The sequence below is a fragment of the Macrobrachium rosenbergii genome, chromosome 19, assembly GCF_040412425.1.
Source record: "Macrobrachium rosenbergii isolate ZJJX-2024 chromosome 19, ASM4041242v1, whole genome shotgun sequence".
Taxonomy (NCBI): domain Eukaryota; kingdom Metazoa; phylum Arthropoda; class Malacostraca; order Decapoda; family Palaemonidae; genus Macrobrachium; species Macrobrachium rosenbergii.
The window spans coordinates 14174157-14194156 of record NC_089759.1 but is presented as its reverse complement, the minus strand read 5'-3'; the positions used below and the strand labels follow the sequence as shown (position 1 = coordinate 14194156).

General features: G+C 40.0%; 1 protein-coding gene across 7 annotated transcripts in view; it reads right to left on the bottom strand.

Annotated features, from left to right (window-relative positions):
• LOC136848636 (protein bric-a-brac 1-like) overlaps window positions 1–20000 on the bottom strand; it is a 534479-nt gene that overhangs the window by 514245 nt on the left and 234 nt on the right. For all 7 annotated transcript variants that reach the window (XM_067121036.1, XM_067121037.1, XM_067121038.1 and 4 more), the window contains exon 1: window positions 19134–20000. This exon is cut by the window's right edge. In XM_067121036.1, the coding sequence (XP_066977137.1) occupies window positions 19134–19970 (837 nt within the window). In that variant the 5' untranslated portion in view covers window positions 19971–20000. The remainder of the gene's footprint in view (window positions 1–19133) is intronic.

Sequence of the window (20000 nt, the reverse complement as noted above, 5' to 3'; positions counted from 1 at the left end):
TGTGTATACTGTAACACAGGGTAACGTCCTTCCTAGAGGATGAAGCGGGGGTGGGGGGTTGGGGGGTAGAAGGAAGTAGGTAGACAGGAAGATAAAGAGGGGAAACAGACGGACAGACAGACAGACAGAAGGGGGTTTCAGCGAATCAGAAAACAAACGGACGTGTGACTGGTGGGGCCTGAGGAAGAGAGGGGAGCACAAACGGTTGAAAGAAAAAAAAAAACTGTTTAGGTGTGAACTGTTCATTACTATTTGGCGTGAAAAGGTAAAAGCCCAAATGATGCTGAGGAGGAAGAGGATAAGAGGAGGAGGAGGACGAGGAAGAGGAGGAGGAGGAGGAGGAGGAAGGGGACAACGTAAAGGGACGAAGGGTAACAAAATATAAAAATTGAATAGTGAAATGTTGAGGTGAATAAATGTGTGAATGAGGGACGAATACAAAGGCAGAGTTCGAAGTTTTACAGCATCAACACACAAAATAATTAGAATGGCGGAAAGTCTAATTAAAAAAGAAAACAAAAAATAAAGTGGAAATACTGATCTAAAAAAAAAAAAAAAAAACATACAAACTAAACATTATAGCCCACAGGGAATGAAAATGCAGAAAAGGAGGTATTGAAGATTAAAATAGCAAAATTTAGCCCAAAACTTACAATACCTCGTTTTGAATAATTAAAATGGCAAAAATTTTGCCCGAAAATTACAATACCTCGTTTTGAATAAACATATTTATCGAAAGTAAACAACAGGCAATTAAGAATGGAAATAAATAAATGAAAAAAAACATGAATAAGACAGAATGAAGGAAATATAAAACCGTAAATAAACGCCAAAATGCCCGCCAGCATTTAAATCGAAAAATCCTTTTTTGGACATAAACAATAACGGCAGGTTAATAATAATCCGCAAAAAAAAGGAGGTAGAGGGTTCCGTATTATATCAATAATATATATAAACATAAATTAATTCATAAGGCTTCGATGCGTTAGGCGGTCAACACACAATCCACTAAAGCGATTAATATAAATAACAAAAATTATTTTGTTTTACGCGGGAACAGATCCGATTAATTTCACCGTAAAAAAGGATAACAGGCGTCATCGTATGGGAACAAGGATTAATACGTAGCTTTATCAAAACCTCTTTGTATTTGTTTGTGATATATATATATATATATATATATATATATATATATATATATATATATATATATAAATATACACAGACACACACATATATATATACAGTATATTACATATATATATATATATATATATATATATACAGTATATATATAATATATATATAATATATACTTGTGTCTGTAATTTATGGTCATAACATTCGAATGAAAAGGAATTTATTAATATCTTAAGTCCTATGAGTCAAGTGTACTATAGCTCTGCCCTATAAGCTTATTCATGTACAGATAACTATACTGAAATACAAAACTGCATCGCCACTAAATAAGGATGCTTCCCCAGAGAGAGAGAGAGAGAGAGAGAGAGAGAGAGAGAGAGAGAGAGAGAGAGAGAGAGAGAAGCGTCCGGAAATATGATCAATAATGCTAATGGCTGGTAAGGTAATCGATATTACTTACAAGAGGGATATATATAATCTATGGCGCTAATGACTAGAATGTAATCGATAATTGCTCACATGATGAAAATAATCGATAATACTTTACAACGCTGAAAAGAAAATTAAAACTGCTCGGAAACTTTCATGAAATACCAAAAATTACACAACAGGAAAATGGGCCAGTACTCAAATAATTTACACCGATATGAAACTCTAAAAGTCTTGAAATTTAGGAGTTTTAGAGAGAGAGAGAGAGAGAGAGAGAGAGAGAGAGAGAGAGAGAGAGAGAGAGAGAGAGAGAGAAACACGGATTTCAGGATAAGCATAGATCAAAGTACAAACAGGCATATACTATATATATATATATATATATATATATATATATATATATATATATATATATATATATATATATATATATATATATATATATATATATATATATATTAGTTCCCCTACAGGACTAACAACCACTACTCTCTCTATGACACCTGGAAATTATCCAACCGGCTCTCTCTCTCTCTCTCTCTCTCTCTCTCTCTGAGGGGTGGACAGCGCTGTTCACCTGGTTACACCAAGCTAATCACCAACCCACACAAAGTTGTTCATCTGGCTCTAAGCAAGTTACGTTAAACGATCACAGGCTTAAAAAGAGGCCCCAAATAAGATTTCTATTTATTTAATTTTTATGGAAAAATAAAAATAAAAATATGGTGTTTTTGTCATGAAAAAAGGATGATCTAGCATTCCAGTTTTCTGTTACATTCGTACTAATTCAGCTAGTCATTTTGGAATCAACTGAAAGAGGACATTTATTTATATATCAATATATTAAAATGAAATACATAAAAGTGTAGTATCAATCTACAGAAACAAAGCAAAATTTAAATGCACCAAAACAAGGGGGTTAAAAATATTGCCACGTTCTCTCTGAATTAAATAATTCGATTCTTCACATACAAGAACAATAACACTACAAAAGGCCAGATACGACACTGTTCTGACAACGGCCTGTCACCTGCGTTTCTTAACGACCGGAAACCCCAAAAACACCAGAGGGACGGCAGAAATCCAAATCGATCAAGGAAACAATAGAACAAGGAAATCACCAATAAAAAACGATAGGTAAATCCAATATATATATAAAAAAAACATGCGCCTCCGTAATAAGCAGCAACGAAATACTTCACCGGATTGACAGATGTTACTGAACTCAGTAACTAAATGTAACTGAATGTATCACATTCCGATAAAACTTAGCTAAACGCCGACCGCGGCTACTCCGCTAGAGAGAGAGAGAGAGAGAGAGAGAGAGAGAGAGAGAGAGAGAGAGAGAGATTTTGTAAAGCATTTTAAAACAAAGCTGGCCACCGCCGCCACCGAAACAAACTGATATATCTGAAACTTAACGATGTAGACGGGAAATGAATGAGAGGCTAACTTAAGGGTATCGAAAACGATCGCTCGCTCATTGGTTTTCGGCCGGGCGTTCGTTACGAAGCGCGAAACACTCAAAAGAACGCGTATGGTAACTCAGGTGACACTAATGAACCAAATTCAACCCACCGTTAAATTAACACAATAAATTTTATTCTTTAGAATAATAAATTGCTCTGCGGGGGCTGTTGCCCAACCACCGGCTGTCTGTCTGCTGTGGGGCTTTCGACTCCCGTGTGGACAGTTTTCGGGGGAGCTGGCGGAAATGTCTCCCGTGTTATGATTGGCGAATTAAGAACGCCAAAACATCAGCACCTGCCGAACTAGAGAGCTTTTATATACCCCAAGATGTGAACAGGACATAATTATTGGCGAATTATTCTTCCTCCGGGTTATGCGCGACGACTGTCGGTCGCTTCACCTACTAAACAACAGCGCTTGGCAGAGAAGGAACTAACCTCAGTTCTGACAACCCAATAATATCAAATATCCGGCGTGCATCATCAGTGAGTATTGTATAAATATAAATTTCTGACTCATCAGGATCAGAACCCAGGTCTTTCAATTGAAAGACCTGGGTCCGATCCTGATGAGTCAGAAATATTTCTATTCAACACGTGACTGTGTGTTGATTGTTTCTATTTCTATATATATATATATATATATATATATATATATATATATATATATATATATATATATATATATATATATAATGATTAATGATCATAAATCGCTCCTTATATGTACACAGGATTTCTCAGGATGAATTTTCTGTGTAAGGTACATTTCACTCTGGGAACTAGACTTTTTTGTTTCTTTATTTTAAATCTGTGGCTCATGCATATAAATGTTAAACACTTGTAGAACACAGACCTGCGCGATGTGTTCTTACCACAAAGGATACAAAACTATAAAACTGAAATGGTTAAGGGGTATATTTCGGAAGTTCATTCAATTTCACCGGTTAACATGAGCGCAAAATTCAAAACTTCACTGATCTTCGTCAGTTAAACATATACTGTATAGGCTATGCGGAAAATTCGGAACTTCACTGATCTTCATCAGTTAACATATGCGGAAAATTCGGAACTTCACTGATTTTCATCAGTTAACATATGCGGAAAATTCGGAACGTCACTGATTTTCATCAGTTAACATATGCGGAAAATTCGGAACTTCACTGGTCTTCATCGGTTAACATATGCGGAAAATTCGGAACTTCACTGATCTTCACCAGTTAATATATGAGCAAAATTCAAGTTAAAAGCACCAAAATAAATGAAAAGGTGACCTAACTCAAAACGACCTCCATGATGGGGGGGGGCGGGTTGGCGGTTGTCAGCCGAAGAGCGACGCCGATGACTTCGGAGGAATTGGGGAGGAAAGAGACAAAAAGAAAGAAAGAAAGAGCCGCCGGCAAATGGCCGTAACTTCCTTAACCGCTGATAAATGTGACCCGTAAATAATATCTTTTATGAACTGACATATAAAGGTTCAGCTATGGCGAATAAAGTGTAGGCGAGTGAGCTACCGCCGAAGTTTTCCCAACAAACTTTTCAATTTCTCGCGGGAGAGAAAGAGAGAGAGAGAGAGGTACCGCAAGATCGGTTTCAGGAGGACGACTCCCGCCCCCCCCCAAAAAAAAAGGAAATTCATCCGTACCGTACCACACCCACTTACTATCCCTTAACACTGTTCATAACCTCTAACCCCATGCCGGTGAGGGAGGGAGGGAGGGAGGAAGGGATAGGGAGAGGGGAGAAAAGAGTAGGGGGTTGACGAACTTCTTCGCCGCCCCACGCAGGTGACTTCACAACTAATTCCATGACAAAGCAAGGACCCGAGATGACGATGAAGGCGTCGCAAAGGTGAGAGAGAGAATTATGAAGATCAAAAAATAGTAATCGTCACCATCCTTCACCCGCCGCGTCTCTTTATCCGAAAAGGGCTAACACGTCGTCTCAAGAAGCCGACGTTCAGGACAGATTTAGGTCTATTGTCCTTAGAGAGAGAGAGAGAGAGAGAGAGAGAGAGAGAGAGAGAGAGAGAGAGAGAGAGCATTGGTGTCAGTGCATTTGCTCGTCCTTGATACATACTCTAATAGACTATATCCTTGCTTTTGTCGTATGCAGCGAGGAGAAAAATACTGCTTAAGTTTATGACCAGGTGATGGCGTGCTACTTTTGGGGGATATATATGACCAGGAAAAAGATAATCTTCACGGTATAAAGGACGAAGGTGGAGAGTGCTACAGTGCTTTAACATATATAGCGAGTGGGGAAAAAGTACTACATGCCACAAGTAAGTAAAAGCAATCCTTCTAACGCACACTGCAGAGGGAAAGATAGCGTCAAGCATCCGACGTATACGACGAGGCGAAAGTACTACATCAGACGTATATGACGAGGGGGAAATGTACTATGCCGACCCACAAATAAAATCGATCGATAAAAGCCAATGCAGCAGCGCGCCTTGGACGACTTGGGAGCGCAAACCCTATATAGGAAGGGGGAACGAACGGCAGCCGCCGAACAGCTGGAGTTTTTACTTTGCAACAACATATAACTTTGCCTTGGGTATAAATATTAGTTTCAAAACAACAGAACTGATATCGAATTACTCATTCGCGCGAGGCGAACTTGGCAAACTTTACATGGACGAAATTTGGTAAAAAGTGCATAATGCTGATAAGGGTCTGTGGGTATATATTTTACCCATCACACGCGTCCAAACGGTAGTAATGTTGTTCTTGTTAATGACTTGAATAAGGATAACCTGATTAATGAACTAAACAGCGACAATTACAAAAATTACAAAATCTGACTTGACAAACTGCACCTACTTTCTTAATTAATGGCTGTTAGAATTACTTCACCACTCAAACACCGCAATTAACAATTAATTACATGACAGAAAAATGCAACGAAAAAACAAACAAACAAGTAAACAAGCAAACGGACGTCCGTCAGCGAAGGCAGAGATGCGCCTCCTCTCAGCGGGAGCCAAGAACATTCCAGTCAGGTAAAAGCGGAAGATCACCACAGGTGTCAAGGATGAGAAAGCCGGGAAGGGAGGCATGAATGCAGGTAGCCAAGGGAAAGTACACCTACGGGGTCCTATGGGAGATCGCACGAGTCAAGTGCCGCTGGTCTTTGGGGAAGGAAGGAGGGAGGGAGGGGAGGAGATTTGGGGGATTGGGATGGGAATGGGGATGGGAGGGGTCGGTTTAAGATGAAGAAGCAGGACAGAAAAGGCGAAGGAGATGGAGGGGAAGGAGGAGGAGGAGGAAGAGGAGGATCAGGTAGGGAAAGGTAGAGAATTGGGTGGGAAAAGAAAGAGTGGAAGAAACAGGACGAGGGTCTTCCGGGGACAAAGAATGAAACGCAAGGGCGGTCGGTCACTCGGCGGCTGTGAGTGAGGGGAGCGAGAATGTCAAACTTGAGGCATGTTTAGCGGCGAAAGGGGGTTTCTGCGGAGGAGTTAAAAGGAAAGAAACAAGTAAAAAATGCGCCGAAGTTTCTCCGGCGCAAACGAGTTTCCTGTACAGCCGCTACAGCGCATAAATCAAGGCCACCGAATATAGATCTATATTTCGGTGACCTCGGTATAATGCTATATGAGTCGCCGCCCATGAAACTTTAACCACGGCCCGGTGGTGGCCGATCCTATATCGTTGTCAGAAGCACGATTATGGCTAACTTTAACCTTAAATAAAATGAAAACTACTGAGGCTAGAGGGCTGCAGTTTGGTATGTTTGATGATTGGAGGGTGGATGATCAACATAGCAATTTGCAACCCTCTAGCCTTGGTAGTTTTTAAGATCTGAGGGTGGACAGAAAAAAGTGCGGATGGGCAGACAAAGCCGGCACAAGTTTTCTTTTCAGAAAACTACAAAGGTGGTTTAGAACAATACAAAAACAAGATTTTGTAACTTGGGTCTCTTGATGTGTTTGCTCTTTGTGTTGAAGGCGGACCGGTCATCAGTATCATCTTGAATAATTTTATATCGATAGTTGCTTCAGATATAGCTGGTAATAATTATTTTTTCGGTTAACTTCTGAAGACGGATTTTAAGTAGGTTAGGAAAAAAATAAAACGATTTTGTAACTACGGTCTCGTGCTGTGTCGGCCGTTCCCGTTGGAGGAAGAATCGGTCATCGGTATTTTCTCGAATAATTTTGTGCCGATAGTTGCTTAGTTTATAACTGGAACAAATTAGAGTTTTTGATTTGTTCCGAAGGCGAGCTTTATCTCTCCCACCTCCCAAATGGCGGTTAAATTATTTCCCTTTCCCAACCTCAAACAACCGCACGAAGACACTTACGAAGAGAACCTCTGTCGAAAATAATACGAAATCGATAATTTGCATACGTCGCCCTAACCCCAGGAACGACATCACTCATTCCGGCGGAGGGGACAGCGACAGAAATAAAGGGATCAAACCGGAAATGATGCAAAATTTATGAGTAAGTACAGAACAAGTCAGCACGGTGGCCGCTCTGATAACGAATTCGTAAGCGCGACTCTCTCTCTCTCTCCCTCTTACGCACGCCCAGGGAAGAGCGTCCTCACAGCACGCCCTTCTACTAAAACCGTGGCGTGTAGAAATTTTATCTTTATCAGTCTCACTGTAGAAATAAAGATAAGAAAATCAAGGCGCACCTGCCGGCAATATTCCCTCACCAGTTAATTGCCAGTTTACTTTTATTTGCGACGCAAGTCACAAAACATTTCACGGGAAATTTAAATGTCGTGAAAAGATTTAAAATTGTGCGCAGTGTAATTAATGTACAGAAATAAGAGCCATTTTCATCTAAGAAGAGCGCGATGGAGCGTGAGGGAAAAAAATGAAACAAAAGAACTCTAAGATACAGATTAGTATCCTAACTTACACTTGTGAGCTCTAATCTTGACCGAGAGTATGACTAAAAAAAATTAAATAAATTTATTGCTGAAAAATGTCCAGTGGTGTCTTAGACCAGATGGCTGTTTTCATTCTTTCATGCTCACGACGCCAGATAATCCGCAGCTACCAACTTCGTCATTCCTTCATTCATTTGAGAATCTTTTTCTTTTTTTTTTCCTTTCTTATAAACCTTCCCGGTTTATAAGAGGGCCACGTCTCTTCCTTCCCAAAAGAAGGAGCAGTGGCCCCATGAGGCTACGATTTGCTTCCCTGCGTAAAGGGAAGTCTGGCTTTGCCGATATATTCTTAACGGTTTTACCATCCAATGGTTAAAAGCGCCTTGTTTTTTTGTGATAACAAAAATGATAATGATGGTCTCCATCACGCTGTGTATGTGTCTATTTATAATTTTAATTATATTTATATTTTACTTGCTTAGAGGAACGAACTTTTTCAGAATAAAAGATGGCCCATGTTACCGCGAATATCTGGTTTTTTGTCCATATTCTATTCATCCTTTGCTCCTGGGGAGGCCCGAGTTTCCCCCAATTTTCCACTGCGCACATCAGTGAACCTCTTACCCATGTATGGGGTTACTTATTAATTCCTACTGTACATCTGGGTATCACCATACGCTGGTCCTAGGAAGGGCATGAATTTCCGCGGGGAAAGAGTCTACATCTACTGTATCATTATCATCGCTGATCGTAATCTCATTGTAATTCAGAAAATAATCAAGCGTGGTTATGGGAGGTTCAGCTCCATTCCTTACATAAATAGGGCTCCTTATCTCGCTTATCTGCGCTTTCGGGGCCTCTATCACACATGAGAATGAGATAACCGTAGAACACAATCTCCATAACGATTCGAACTTGAAAAAAAAAAAAAAGTAGAAGTGCGTTTTTGGATTATGTGTGGTGGGTTTTTTGAAGAAACCTACAGAGCAGCTAACAAAAAAATCCATTGAAAATAAATGACAAACAATCTCAATTTATTAGGCACTACTTTTCTATAACCCTACCTTATAATATATATATATATATATATATATATATATATATATATATATATATATATATATATATATAATATATATAATATATATATATATATATATATATATATATATATATATATATATATATATATAATATAGGCCTATATATAATATATCCTGGTGTATAAGTTAATAAATAAAAAATAAAGAAAATTGGTAGGATATATAGCCTATATGTATGTATGTGTTGGTGTCTAAATGGGTGAATACATAAATAAACAAACAAAAACTAAAGAAGGAAATTGGGAGGGGTCTACCCAGGGACAGGAATGTTTGCTCTGAATTATTTACCAACGAAATTGCACCGAAAGTGAGAAATACGGCAAAGTTCTAATGTTTATGTCGGGTGGAGTTCTCGACATATGTCATAAGGGAGAGACGGCCCTGTGCCGTCTTATCGGCTGCCTAAAACTGTTCCACGAATCCGTGGAAATATCGAGGTAAACGACGATATTAATGAAATCAAGGATAATTGAAACACGACGGTATCTCTCGTCGTTACAAATGTACTAGACCGCAAGCTGTTAATAATAAAAATAATATTAAAAACACCGGTAATAAATGTTCACAAACGATGACAGAAATGGCACACGTCAACAACCACGCCAAAATGATACGACCTAATCACCACATATGGTCGAATCCCCTCTCCGCAATATTTATTATATAATATTTGGATATCACACAGTCCCGCTTAAAGTTTACGAGATGGACGGAACGTCCTTTGACTGCGTAACCTATGTGCAAGGAGTTCTTGGATAAATATAAATATGCAAAACTGACGATGAAATAATTATGAGGACTGAGAATGCAATACCGTGAAAACCTCTACACGAACATACACAGTACATCCTATGAGCAATGCCAAAGCCAGCACCGAAAACCCACCAATCATAGCAGATACAACAAGTTGCAGGGAAGGAGGGACCGACGATGTTCGATTTGACCACGGCCTTCCCGAGGACGGGCGCCGACAGACTCGGCAGGAGGAAGAGGGAAATGCACAAGAAACAGGACGAGGTGGCAAGGCGATAACAGCCTATAGTAACCCCTACATAGGCCAAGACTGCCAGCGGCAGCGGGAGCAGGCAGGACTATCAGCAGGAGTTGGAAGGCCAGCAGAAATCATAGTAGCTAATACTAGTAGTGGTAGTAGTAGCAGTTGTAGCACGGAGTGCCGAGGGGGGTATAAATCTCTTCTCGAGCACTGGGGCAGAATGCTAAGTGACAACGGCGGCCTCAGCGTCCCCCCCCCAAACACCCCCACACCTCCTTAGACCCCATGGCCGAAGGAACCCCAACCACACTTCCCCCACCCCACCATCACCGACCACCCTCATTTGTAAAACCTGAATGAGAGTACAACTACATGCACAGTAACCGACCACTTAATCGCCACTTGCTATTCAGTGCTTAACTAGTCGAGCAATACTAGCAGTCTCAGCAGGAGGGGCTACTGTCACGAATTAAATAGTCAAATTAGTTAGACTTAAGCCTTGCATGGAATGGATATAAGGATGGGACGATAGATAGGTAGGTGGCAGTGGTGTGGGTGAGGGGAGAGGGGGCGGGGGAAAAGGAGGAGAATAACAAGTGACCAAATTGCACGATGAAGAATGAGATGAACCTAACCTGCGTCATTAACCTTGATGTTTTAGACTTCGAAACTAGATTGGTGTCAGTGACCGCAAACTGAAGAAGACATTATGAATGAAGGCGGACATCCGGAACGAACAGCCGACGTCATTGGCAACAACTAAATAAATGCACGGGTCTTTGAGAGGGGAGGGGGGTGTGGGGGGATACCACTGACGACTTCTGCATATTTACTCAATAATAAATCACGAATGGGTGCTGACAAATAAAAATACGACGAGGGAAAATAACGTTTCGGAATAAAGACTACACAATAAAAAAAATGGTAAGAAAAATACTAGTAGCCTAAATATTGAATATGTAATCCCAAGAACATATATTGAACAAATGAACCAAATAGGGCATTTAATGAAAAAAATTGACAATTCAACAAAAAAATGGCAAAAAAATAAGCGTAAAAATTAAGTATAAAAAAATGAGTACGTAACACATATACACACACACAAGCCACCAGACACCCTATATGAACGGAGGAGAGACAAAGCCACAAAGCGAAACTAAGAGATAAAAATCAGCGAATGAAGAAGACAAGGGAGAGGAAAGAATGGAAAAACCGGAGATAATGAAGGAGCAAAGATGACAATAAAATTCAAGGGGCTTCACTTAATAACGAACGAGAGAGAGAGAGAGAGAGAGAGAGAGAGAGAGAGAGAGAGAGAGAGAGAGAGAGAGAGAGAGAGAGAAACAATGGGGTTCTGTTACACTCTGTCCAGGGCTATCACATAAACACCTGGATACACATCTGCCAACCTTAATGATAGAAATAGTTATCGTAAAGTAACCTGAGCGTAGGCACAGCCGTGTCAAAATGGCCACTTCTTTTATCAGTGCCTAGTTTATATATATATATATATATATATATATATATATATATATATATATATATATATATATATATATATATATATAAATTAACTTTCCACTGCATTTCTCTACCGATATCTATAAATCGAAAAATACTGGTTCATTCACTTATCTTTGGTCGTTTTAAGGGCCTTTTCAATTATATATATATACATATACATACATACATACATATATATATATATATATATATATATATATATATATATATATATATATATATATATATATATATATATATATATATATATATATATAATACAGAGCTGCTATTTGGGCATTTATTTTCTTATACAATTTCTATAGCAGTCAATATTTGCAGAGATCATCTTTCTGTTTAGATCTTGAATCTGTCTATACTTCTTTTTCTCTTCAGGCTAGCCTCTCAGGAATAAGAAAAAAATTATACAGTGTGTATATCGTAAACCATAAATTCTAATATGGCGCCGAATCGCTGAATGCGCACTACAAAAGGAGTACCAGTGGAAACATTCCATAAACACAACAGATCGATGGAAGCCATTCTCCATTCATTTCAATATATACAGTATATATATATGAATAAGCTAAGTGGCTTTCGTAATTCCAGCGGTCATTAATCCTTAAGCATGGCCGTGTTCTTGACAACTCGGTAATATCGAAGCGAAATTTTTCTCGCGGCAATAACACATTTTAACAGCAACAAACGAGCCACCTGCTAAACTGAGAAACAGAATAATTTCCTAAATGACGGTTTACTTCTCTGAGCGTCCGAGGTGCTCCTTTATTTCTTCATTCGGCATACCATTTGGGGGCGGAAAGGGGGAGCATATATATTCAATTAACAGTGGGTGCATCTGTTACTATAGTCTTTTACTTTAAAATGAAAATGTTCTAAATAACATTTAATGTCTCTATTAAGGTACGAAGTCATGTGAACAATGTAGTGTATAAAACCCCGTTTTTTTTAAGCAGCGGAATTTTAACCTTAGCGTAATTATTTTTTAAGCTTGGGCAGCATAACCTGCACAAAATGAATTTGCTTTTAAGGCACTTGGGTGAGACGTTATACAAAATGATGTGAGATAACGAACAACATTACTCGCTAGACTAAATACCATTAACTTGTATCAATCAAAATAATTCCGACATTCCATTAACATTGCTCAATGCTCTCTACCCACATTATTGGCACCAGGACTTGATACATCTTATCCACCTTTTTATTTATAATCTTCATTCCGTGAGGAGAAAAGAGGGGAGAAACTATATCTTTATTGAGAAACTGCGGACTTCCCACGAGAAATATCTTACGGGGACCATCGAGATTTTTCGGAAAAGGGGGGCGGGGGAAGGGGGTTAACTTAGTATCAAAAATATCACGGCGAGGGGGAGTTCTAAAAGGCGTTCCACTGAGTTCTCCGATCGCCCATGAAACCCAGAGTTAAATGGCACAGGACGGAAACCTGTCTAATGTAGGATCCAGTGTCTCCTGCAAGAATAAAGGCATAAGGCAGCAATCAGATGACAAAACCATGCAAGCAAAAATTCCCGAGAAAAAAAAAAATCCCAAACACCCACGTCAATAAAAAAAAAATATAAAGAAACAGCGTGACCCCCAAAAGGCGCCATAGCTTGTGGCTTTTCCCTCCGAGGACGAACCGGGGACAAGTTTCTTATAGTTTGCGCTAAGAGAAAGACTTGTCTATATCCATAACATTCCCGTATTTCCCGAAAGCAGGCGGGGAAATAAAAGCATCCGAGACTTTAACGGATAACAAATTCCCTCCTGTCAACGAATTTTTCAGACGGCTGACGGCGGAGAGGAAGGAAACCTTAAGAAGCAAACGCGCTCAATATTAAATTAGGTCCAAGGGAAGAAGGGGATTCCCAAATGGGGATTTCATAAAGCACTGCCGCCGATTTGTGATTCGGTTTCGAATTAGCAGAAATTCTTTTTTAACAACATCGGCATTGATATTCATCAGGCGGAATTTAGGTTTCATTTGGGCTAGAAGAACACTGAATTTCAACAATGGGCCATGTGCATATGTTGTCTATATATATATATATATATATATATATATATATATATATATATATATATATATATATATATATATATATATATATATATATATATATATATATATATAGTATTAGTTATTTATTCATTATAACGATATTGCTCATCTCTCCTTTTCATTTCTTTTTTAAACTGATCTCACACTGAAGAACCAATTCTTGCTGTCATTTATCAAAGGAATCGCGTAAAATTAGTCGAGTCAAGATCCCGCACTAATCCCCACCTAGAATCTGTCGCTCGGCAGAAAGAAGGGGCCATTCACTCCCCATAACTATCACATAAGCCATTGTTCCGCCGAAATGAATGGAGATAGTTGCCCTTCCATCAAGTGGCCGCGCATCACCTGACATGTAGCCACCGTCAGAAACTAACACTGTCTTGAGTCACCAATGGCTCTTCCTTCGCCTCGCCCCACAAAGATTCGGAACTCTTCTAGTGCTTAGGTGTTCCTCCATATGCACTGAATTTCTAGGGCGCAAGCGTCGCTTTCATCTCTATTTATATCAAGATCATCTTTTCTATCGTTTATTCTTATATATTTATTTATATATTTTACTTATATATTTTTTACACACTTCAAGTATATAACATTAAATTATTCACTGCACAAATAGTCATTCTGGCCTGAAAGTGTTTGACAAGAGAGTACAGGACTTCTATTTTGTAGATATTAATCAAGTTTGACATTATGGTCGCGCTAAACTTCCAAATCACACTTCAACAGATCTTATCTCTTTCTTCCAACACTGGCGCAGGGAAATACAACGTCCTAAAATGCATTTAAAATGTTTATACACAGTATTTTGTATTGCTACAATTACCCGTCCGACTTAATCTGTGGTGACAAGCCACATTCCGTGATATGTTACACATACAAAACAATGACTGTCATCATCCGAACTTCAGTACAAAAGAATCAAATCTATGTCAAACTACGGGAAATAAGTAGCAGTTACTTCGAAAGATATAAAATAGTTATTTAATCATTATATCGGGCAGCATCTAAGTCATGGCGGGAAGTTCCCTTCAAAATGGCTGTTTTAAACAGACCTCGTACTAATTTTGAGTAAAAAAAAAGAAAAAAAAAAAAAAAAGTCCTTACCCGCAAATATATTTATACAAAAAAATGACAAATATAAGTTCATGTTTGATACGATAAAATTAAGCAACTCCAGTCATCGAAATCAATATTCTTCATACTTACGTAATATCTAATTCGGAAAATTCACTTCTTGCCTGCTCTTACGAGAAGTGCCCTAACTGGTATATCAATACCGCTTAACTACAAATATAAAAAAAATACTAAGTGCAGCGAAAGGGTTTTCTTGCAGCAGGTGGACTCACACCTGCTAGGATGAAAATTTCGACTGATACAAAAGTACATAAATGACAATCAATCATACTTCCGCGTGGTACTGCAACCGCTGTTGGAGCACGATTTGATGACGTAATCAAAATTTATTAATCTTAAAAAGATGCTGAAGTCTAGGAGGCTTCGACCGGCGACGCCAAGTCATAAAGAATATCGAAGTACAATGAATAAGTTAAGAGAAAAATATTACAAACTATTTATTCCGAACACTTCAGGTAAAACATTCCACGCTTTGGATATTTTCTAACCGTGCCAGGGCGATTTTTCTCGTGACTGAATATTTTAGGCAGAGTTAAATAGAATTTTCCGTATATATGTCCTCAACATGAACTACACAATATACATGCGTAAACCACACATATTAATTAATTTTGTGACGCCACAAAAGTTGATATAAAAATGTCTCAACCGTGCGGTAAAAATTGATTTTCGTTAAGAACAACACTAGATGTGCTTATTGTTCTAGGTTGCTGTCAAGTCTCTTATACTTTTATAAATATGAAAAATAATTACTTCACCTAAATCCAAATAGAAAACGATTATGATGTTAAAATGTGAGATCGAATTTCAGTATGTGTGTACACAGGGGATATAAAATTATACTTTGCATAGAACGATATAGATTACATCAATTATATTAAAACTTAAGCCTCATTGTAAGTGTAAACGAAGAAGACACAAAAACATTCCAAGTTGTCCGCGTGACGGTAAATGCGAAAAAAATGGGTGGACAGATTACCAAGGAGTTTGTAATACATATATACATACATACATACATACATATATATATATATATATATATATATATATATATATATATATACATATATATATATATATATATATATATATATATATATATATATATATATATATATATATATATATATATATATATATATATATATATATATTGTGTGTGTGTGTCGTGTGGACATGCACGCAAAGTCATCCAACTGTGTCCATACTTTCGCAAGTCGCAATAATTGCGACAGAAGGGTAATGAGACACGCCGTCTGGTCGTGCCACTCGAGTCGCATGTTGTGATATTTCGTGTAATCGGGATATTGTTACGAGTCGTTTGTCCGCTGTCATTATGACTGTCCCCAGGTCTTACCCTATTCCCGCCTCCGTCTTGCACCATCACTTTCACTATCACTTAGAGAGGCTTGAGATATGAAAATGACTGCGTGCTTATTTATAATCTCCCTTCCATTACACGGAAGAGCGATGATGGTGCGTGGAAAAAAAACTTCAAGAGTACAGAGACATTGCCTGTTGATATTTCACTCATTTTATATTTTCCCATGATTCTATGTCTATTAAAAATTCAGAGAACGTTAGCCTATGCTTTTCTGGAGCTAATGACGCAAAGATACAAATTCATCTTAACTATATAAAAGGGCAAAATCATACTGTTGTGAAATGGGACCACGACAGTCAAAGTTAAATTTGGACCGTTTAGTAACATTGTAATATATTGTCTTTAATATGGCATTACCGGATTCTACTTACTCCGTACTTCCAACAATACTGTTCCGGATTATAATAACAGAAAGCGTATGGTTTAAGTGTTACAACCAAACCTTAGTATCTTAACGATATTACAACTGACGCCAACAGATGCACAAAATTACAAAACTACCGGTATGACGGGAAGAGATACACTTATAATAATATCGCTAAAGTCTCCGCATTTAAGCGCAATTAGCTGAGAAGATGGATAAACAAGAAGCTCCAAGTCGCCAAGGACTCCTTGAAGGTATAACCATAATTATTTTATGATACCGAGCTGTGAAATAATAAAACGCGCGAATAATTGCGCACCTAAAAATTAACCTTCTTTCTGGATATAATATATTTATGTAATACCGTATAACTGACTACTAAATTTTGCTTTCACAAAACACCAAGAGTTAAAATCTTGAAATATTAAAAGCGAATCCCTGTCATATCGGCCGTCGGCTGTTGATCTGGCAGCAAAGCCTGCAATAATAATATTGATAAAAATAAAAAGCCCGGATGCCACCTATCGTTACATGGTTGCCGTTGAAATCCCCTAAACTATATCCCTCTGTAGCATTGCCCCTACTACCACGGCTACTGCTACCACAACCTGCAAAGAGGGGAGAGGGAGGACGAGGAGGAGGTGTAGGAGGAGGAAGAGGAGGGAGGCCGAGCGGACAAGCCGACGATGCTACGAAAGCGGCACCCCGCGAAAAACTACGAGTGCCATCAATTAAGTGGCGTTCGTCGCATCAACCATACATCAACATAGGAGCACAAGCCGCGAAGGAAAATAAGCCTCAGAACCGCACAGCTCTTTCCCTTTCCCTCTCTCTCTCTCTCTCTTTTCCTCGCGCGGCCGCTACTTGACTCCCGTGGATTTTATCGAAAGGGGAATTTTCCTTTCTGTTCGTTCGAGCGGTCTCCCCTCGTTTTTGACCCCAACACCCCCCCTTATAATAATGACTTATGCTCAACCCATCTCTTTTTCGCTCGCTTAGCAACTGGCGACACTGCTACGCGCGCTACCACCTTTTTTTCCCCCCCTTACATTTTTTCTTTTTCCCCTCCTTCATCTCTCAGTTGGGTCCCCTCTCCTAACACCCCCTTGCCACCGTCCTCAGCGCTCTCTCTATCTCTCTCTCTCTCTCTCTCTCCCCCTCTCTCTTTCTCACCGCTCTCTGAGTCTTACAAGAAGATGAAAGATCTGGACGCAAAGTCGTTTGTTGTGAGGAAGTCGCTACTCTGGGCTGCCGCGACTTTGCGAGATTTTCAGGATGGCGAACCACACCGCCGAGGTGTGCATTTGCTCTCCGGTGTTTACGACTGAAAATAAACAACAGATCGAATCTGTCCTGAAAACACGATCGTCTGAAGGGTAAATGAACCTCCAAGACTTTTCTCGCGGTGTTTCTTCGAGGTGGGAATTAGCCCATTCCTCGCACCTTCGTATCTCACTATTCATCCGAGAGAGAGAGAGAGAGAGAGAGAGAGAGAGAGAGAGAGAGAGAGAGAGAGAGAGAGAGAGAGAGAGAGAAGCCGGACTGGAATGAACCCTGGCCAAGAATTTTGGAAAACGTGGAGCATGGACGAGGGCGTTGCAGAAGGAAACGCTAAGCCGCCAAAAGGAGAATTTTGTTGTATTTACATTGACGTCATTCCTTTTACATTTTGTACCGATTTTCCACAATTCACGTCGACGTTAACACTACTTTATATTCTTGGAATTGTTTAACGTTGTTGAGAATTGAACAGTGTGAACGTGTCACTTTTTCTTTTGAATGAATACTTCCAAAACTACAAATGCTTACCTGCTTGGCATCTTACTAACCTTGGGAAAATTTACTTACAAAGTTACAAGAGATTTCAAAACAGCACACACACACGCACACACAAGTTTATGAGACAAGAGGTTTTCTGTCGAAGAAAGTTGGTTAACACACGTAGAATAAACTAAAATAAGAAAACAATGAAAGCACAGTCGTAAACACTAAGATGTTTTGAAACATATAGCAAAACACTTGGCGCAAAAAGAACATCACACACTTGTTGACAATAGACGGCACTTGTATAATTTGTCAAAATCTCGAGCCATAAAGGCTATAAGAGTATGAACAAAATGGCTAAATATTAATGACATCAACGAAACGCAGTTTTATAAACGCATAACACGAACCATTATTTAAAAATTTTATTCCACACAATCCATCCATTATGCCAAAGCCATCACTAACACACACACACACACAAAAATCACATCACCGTAGAAGAGCGACAATTCTTTCTGAAACTTGATTAGCACTACAAGCAAGAACAGAAAATGCAAAAGCTCACAGGCAGAAAAAGATCGCTTTTAAAAATGGTTCAAGTCACCGAGGGATGTCATGCAAATATATAAATACGCTTTGCGGGTGGGCAGCTGACGCTTGCCCCGAGATGACAGCCGCCGCCAAGCATCATGCAAAAGAACGAGCAAGCAAGGAGATTAGGGGCAAGGGGTACTTAGATAGAGGAGAGGAGGGGGGGTGGGAGCAGCAGCAGTCGACAGCAGTGCCAAAGCACACAAAAAAAAGCAAGGAGGGCAATGAAGGCCTGTATAAATAGGCATCGAGGGACAGGTATGTTAGAGTTAAGGACTTTGTTGTTTTCTGATGTCTTGATGGACAAATGTCACCATTGACTCACCCTTTCTTCCTCTCGGATCATTTCGGCGATGCCGGGTCGAATTTCGAAGTCGTCATGGACATGGGGACGGGGCAGGGAGTGCATATTAAGCAGCGGCGACAAGGGCGGCAGATGCGGTAGGTGGGGCAGGTGCGGGGGCATCTGTGGGGGTGGCATTGGCCCCTGCAGGTGAGGTGAGGGCAGATTCGCGAAGGGCGCCGGTGACCCAGGTAAGGGCGCGCTACCACCGCCGCGAATGTGATGTGTAGGTAAACCTGGCAAATCCAGCCCCATGTGTTCGAAGAGTTCGGGGGCGCTGGTGGGCGTCAGGGGCGAGGATGGGCGGCTTGAATGGTGTTCCTCGCCTCCTGAAAGGCGGCGGCGTTTGCGAGCAGCGGCGAGGACTGAGGAGACGGGGCTCTCGTCGTTTAGGACATTGGCCAGGGCGCGGGCGGCAGGAGATATGGAAGGAGAGGTCAGGACAGCCGTTTCTGCAGGGTCACCGTCCACTTCGGCCAGACCTCGGATCTTGAGGTATTCGGCCACACGTAACAACGAACCCAAGTCATCTTGACTGATGTTGATCTCGCCCTTGTACATAAATTCCACGACGGCCTTCAGTTCGGTCCACTTGACCCCCTGCAGGATGATCACGGGGTGGGAGCAGGGGGCATCGGAGAGCAGTTCTTGGAAGTAAGGCGAACATGCTGAAAGGACCATGCGGTGGGCCTTCACACTGTGGCCCTCACATGCTAACGTGACGTCCACGAAACTTTCAGACTGGAACAATTGATCAAACACCTGCGTCAAGTTCGTCTGATAATTATTCCATCGCAAGCAAAACTGTTGGTTGGCCATGTCCTCGTCAGGCAAGGTCAACTCAGGTGA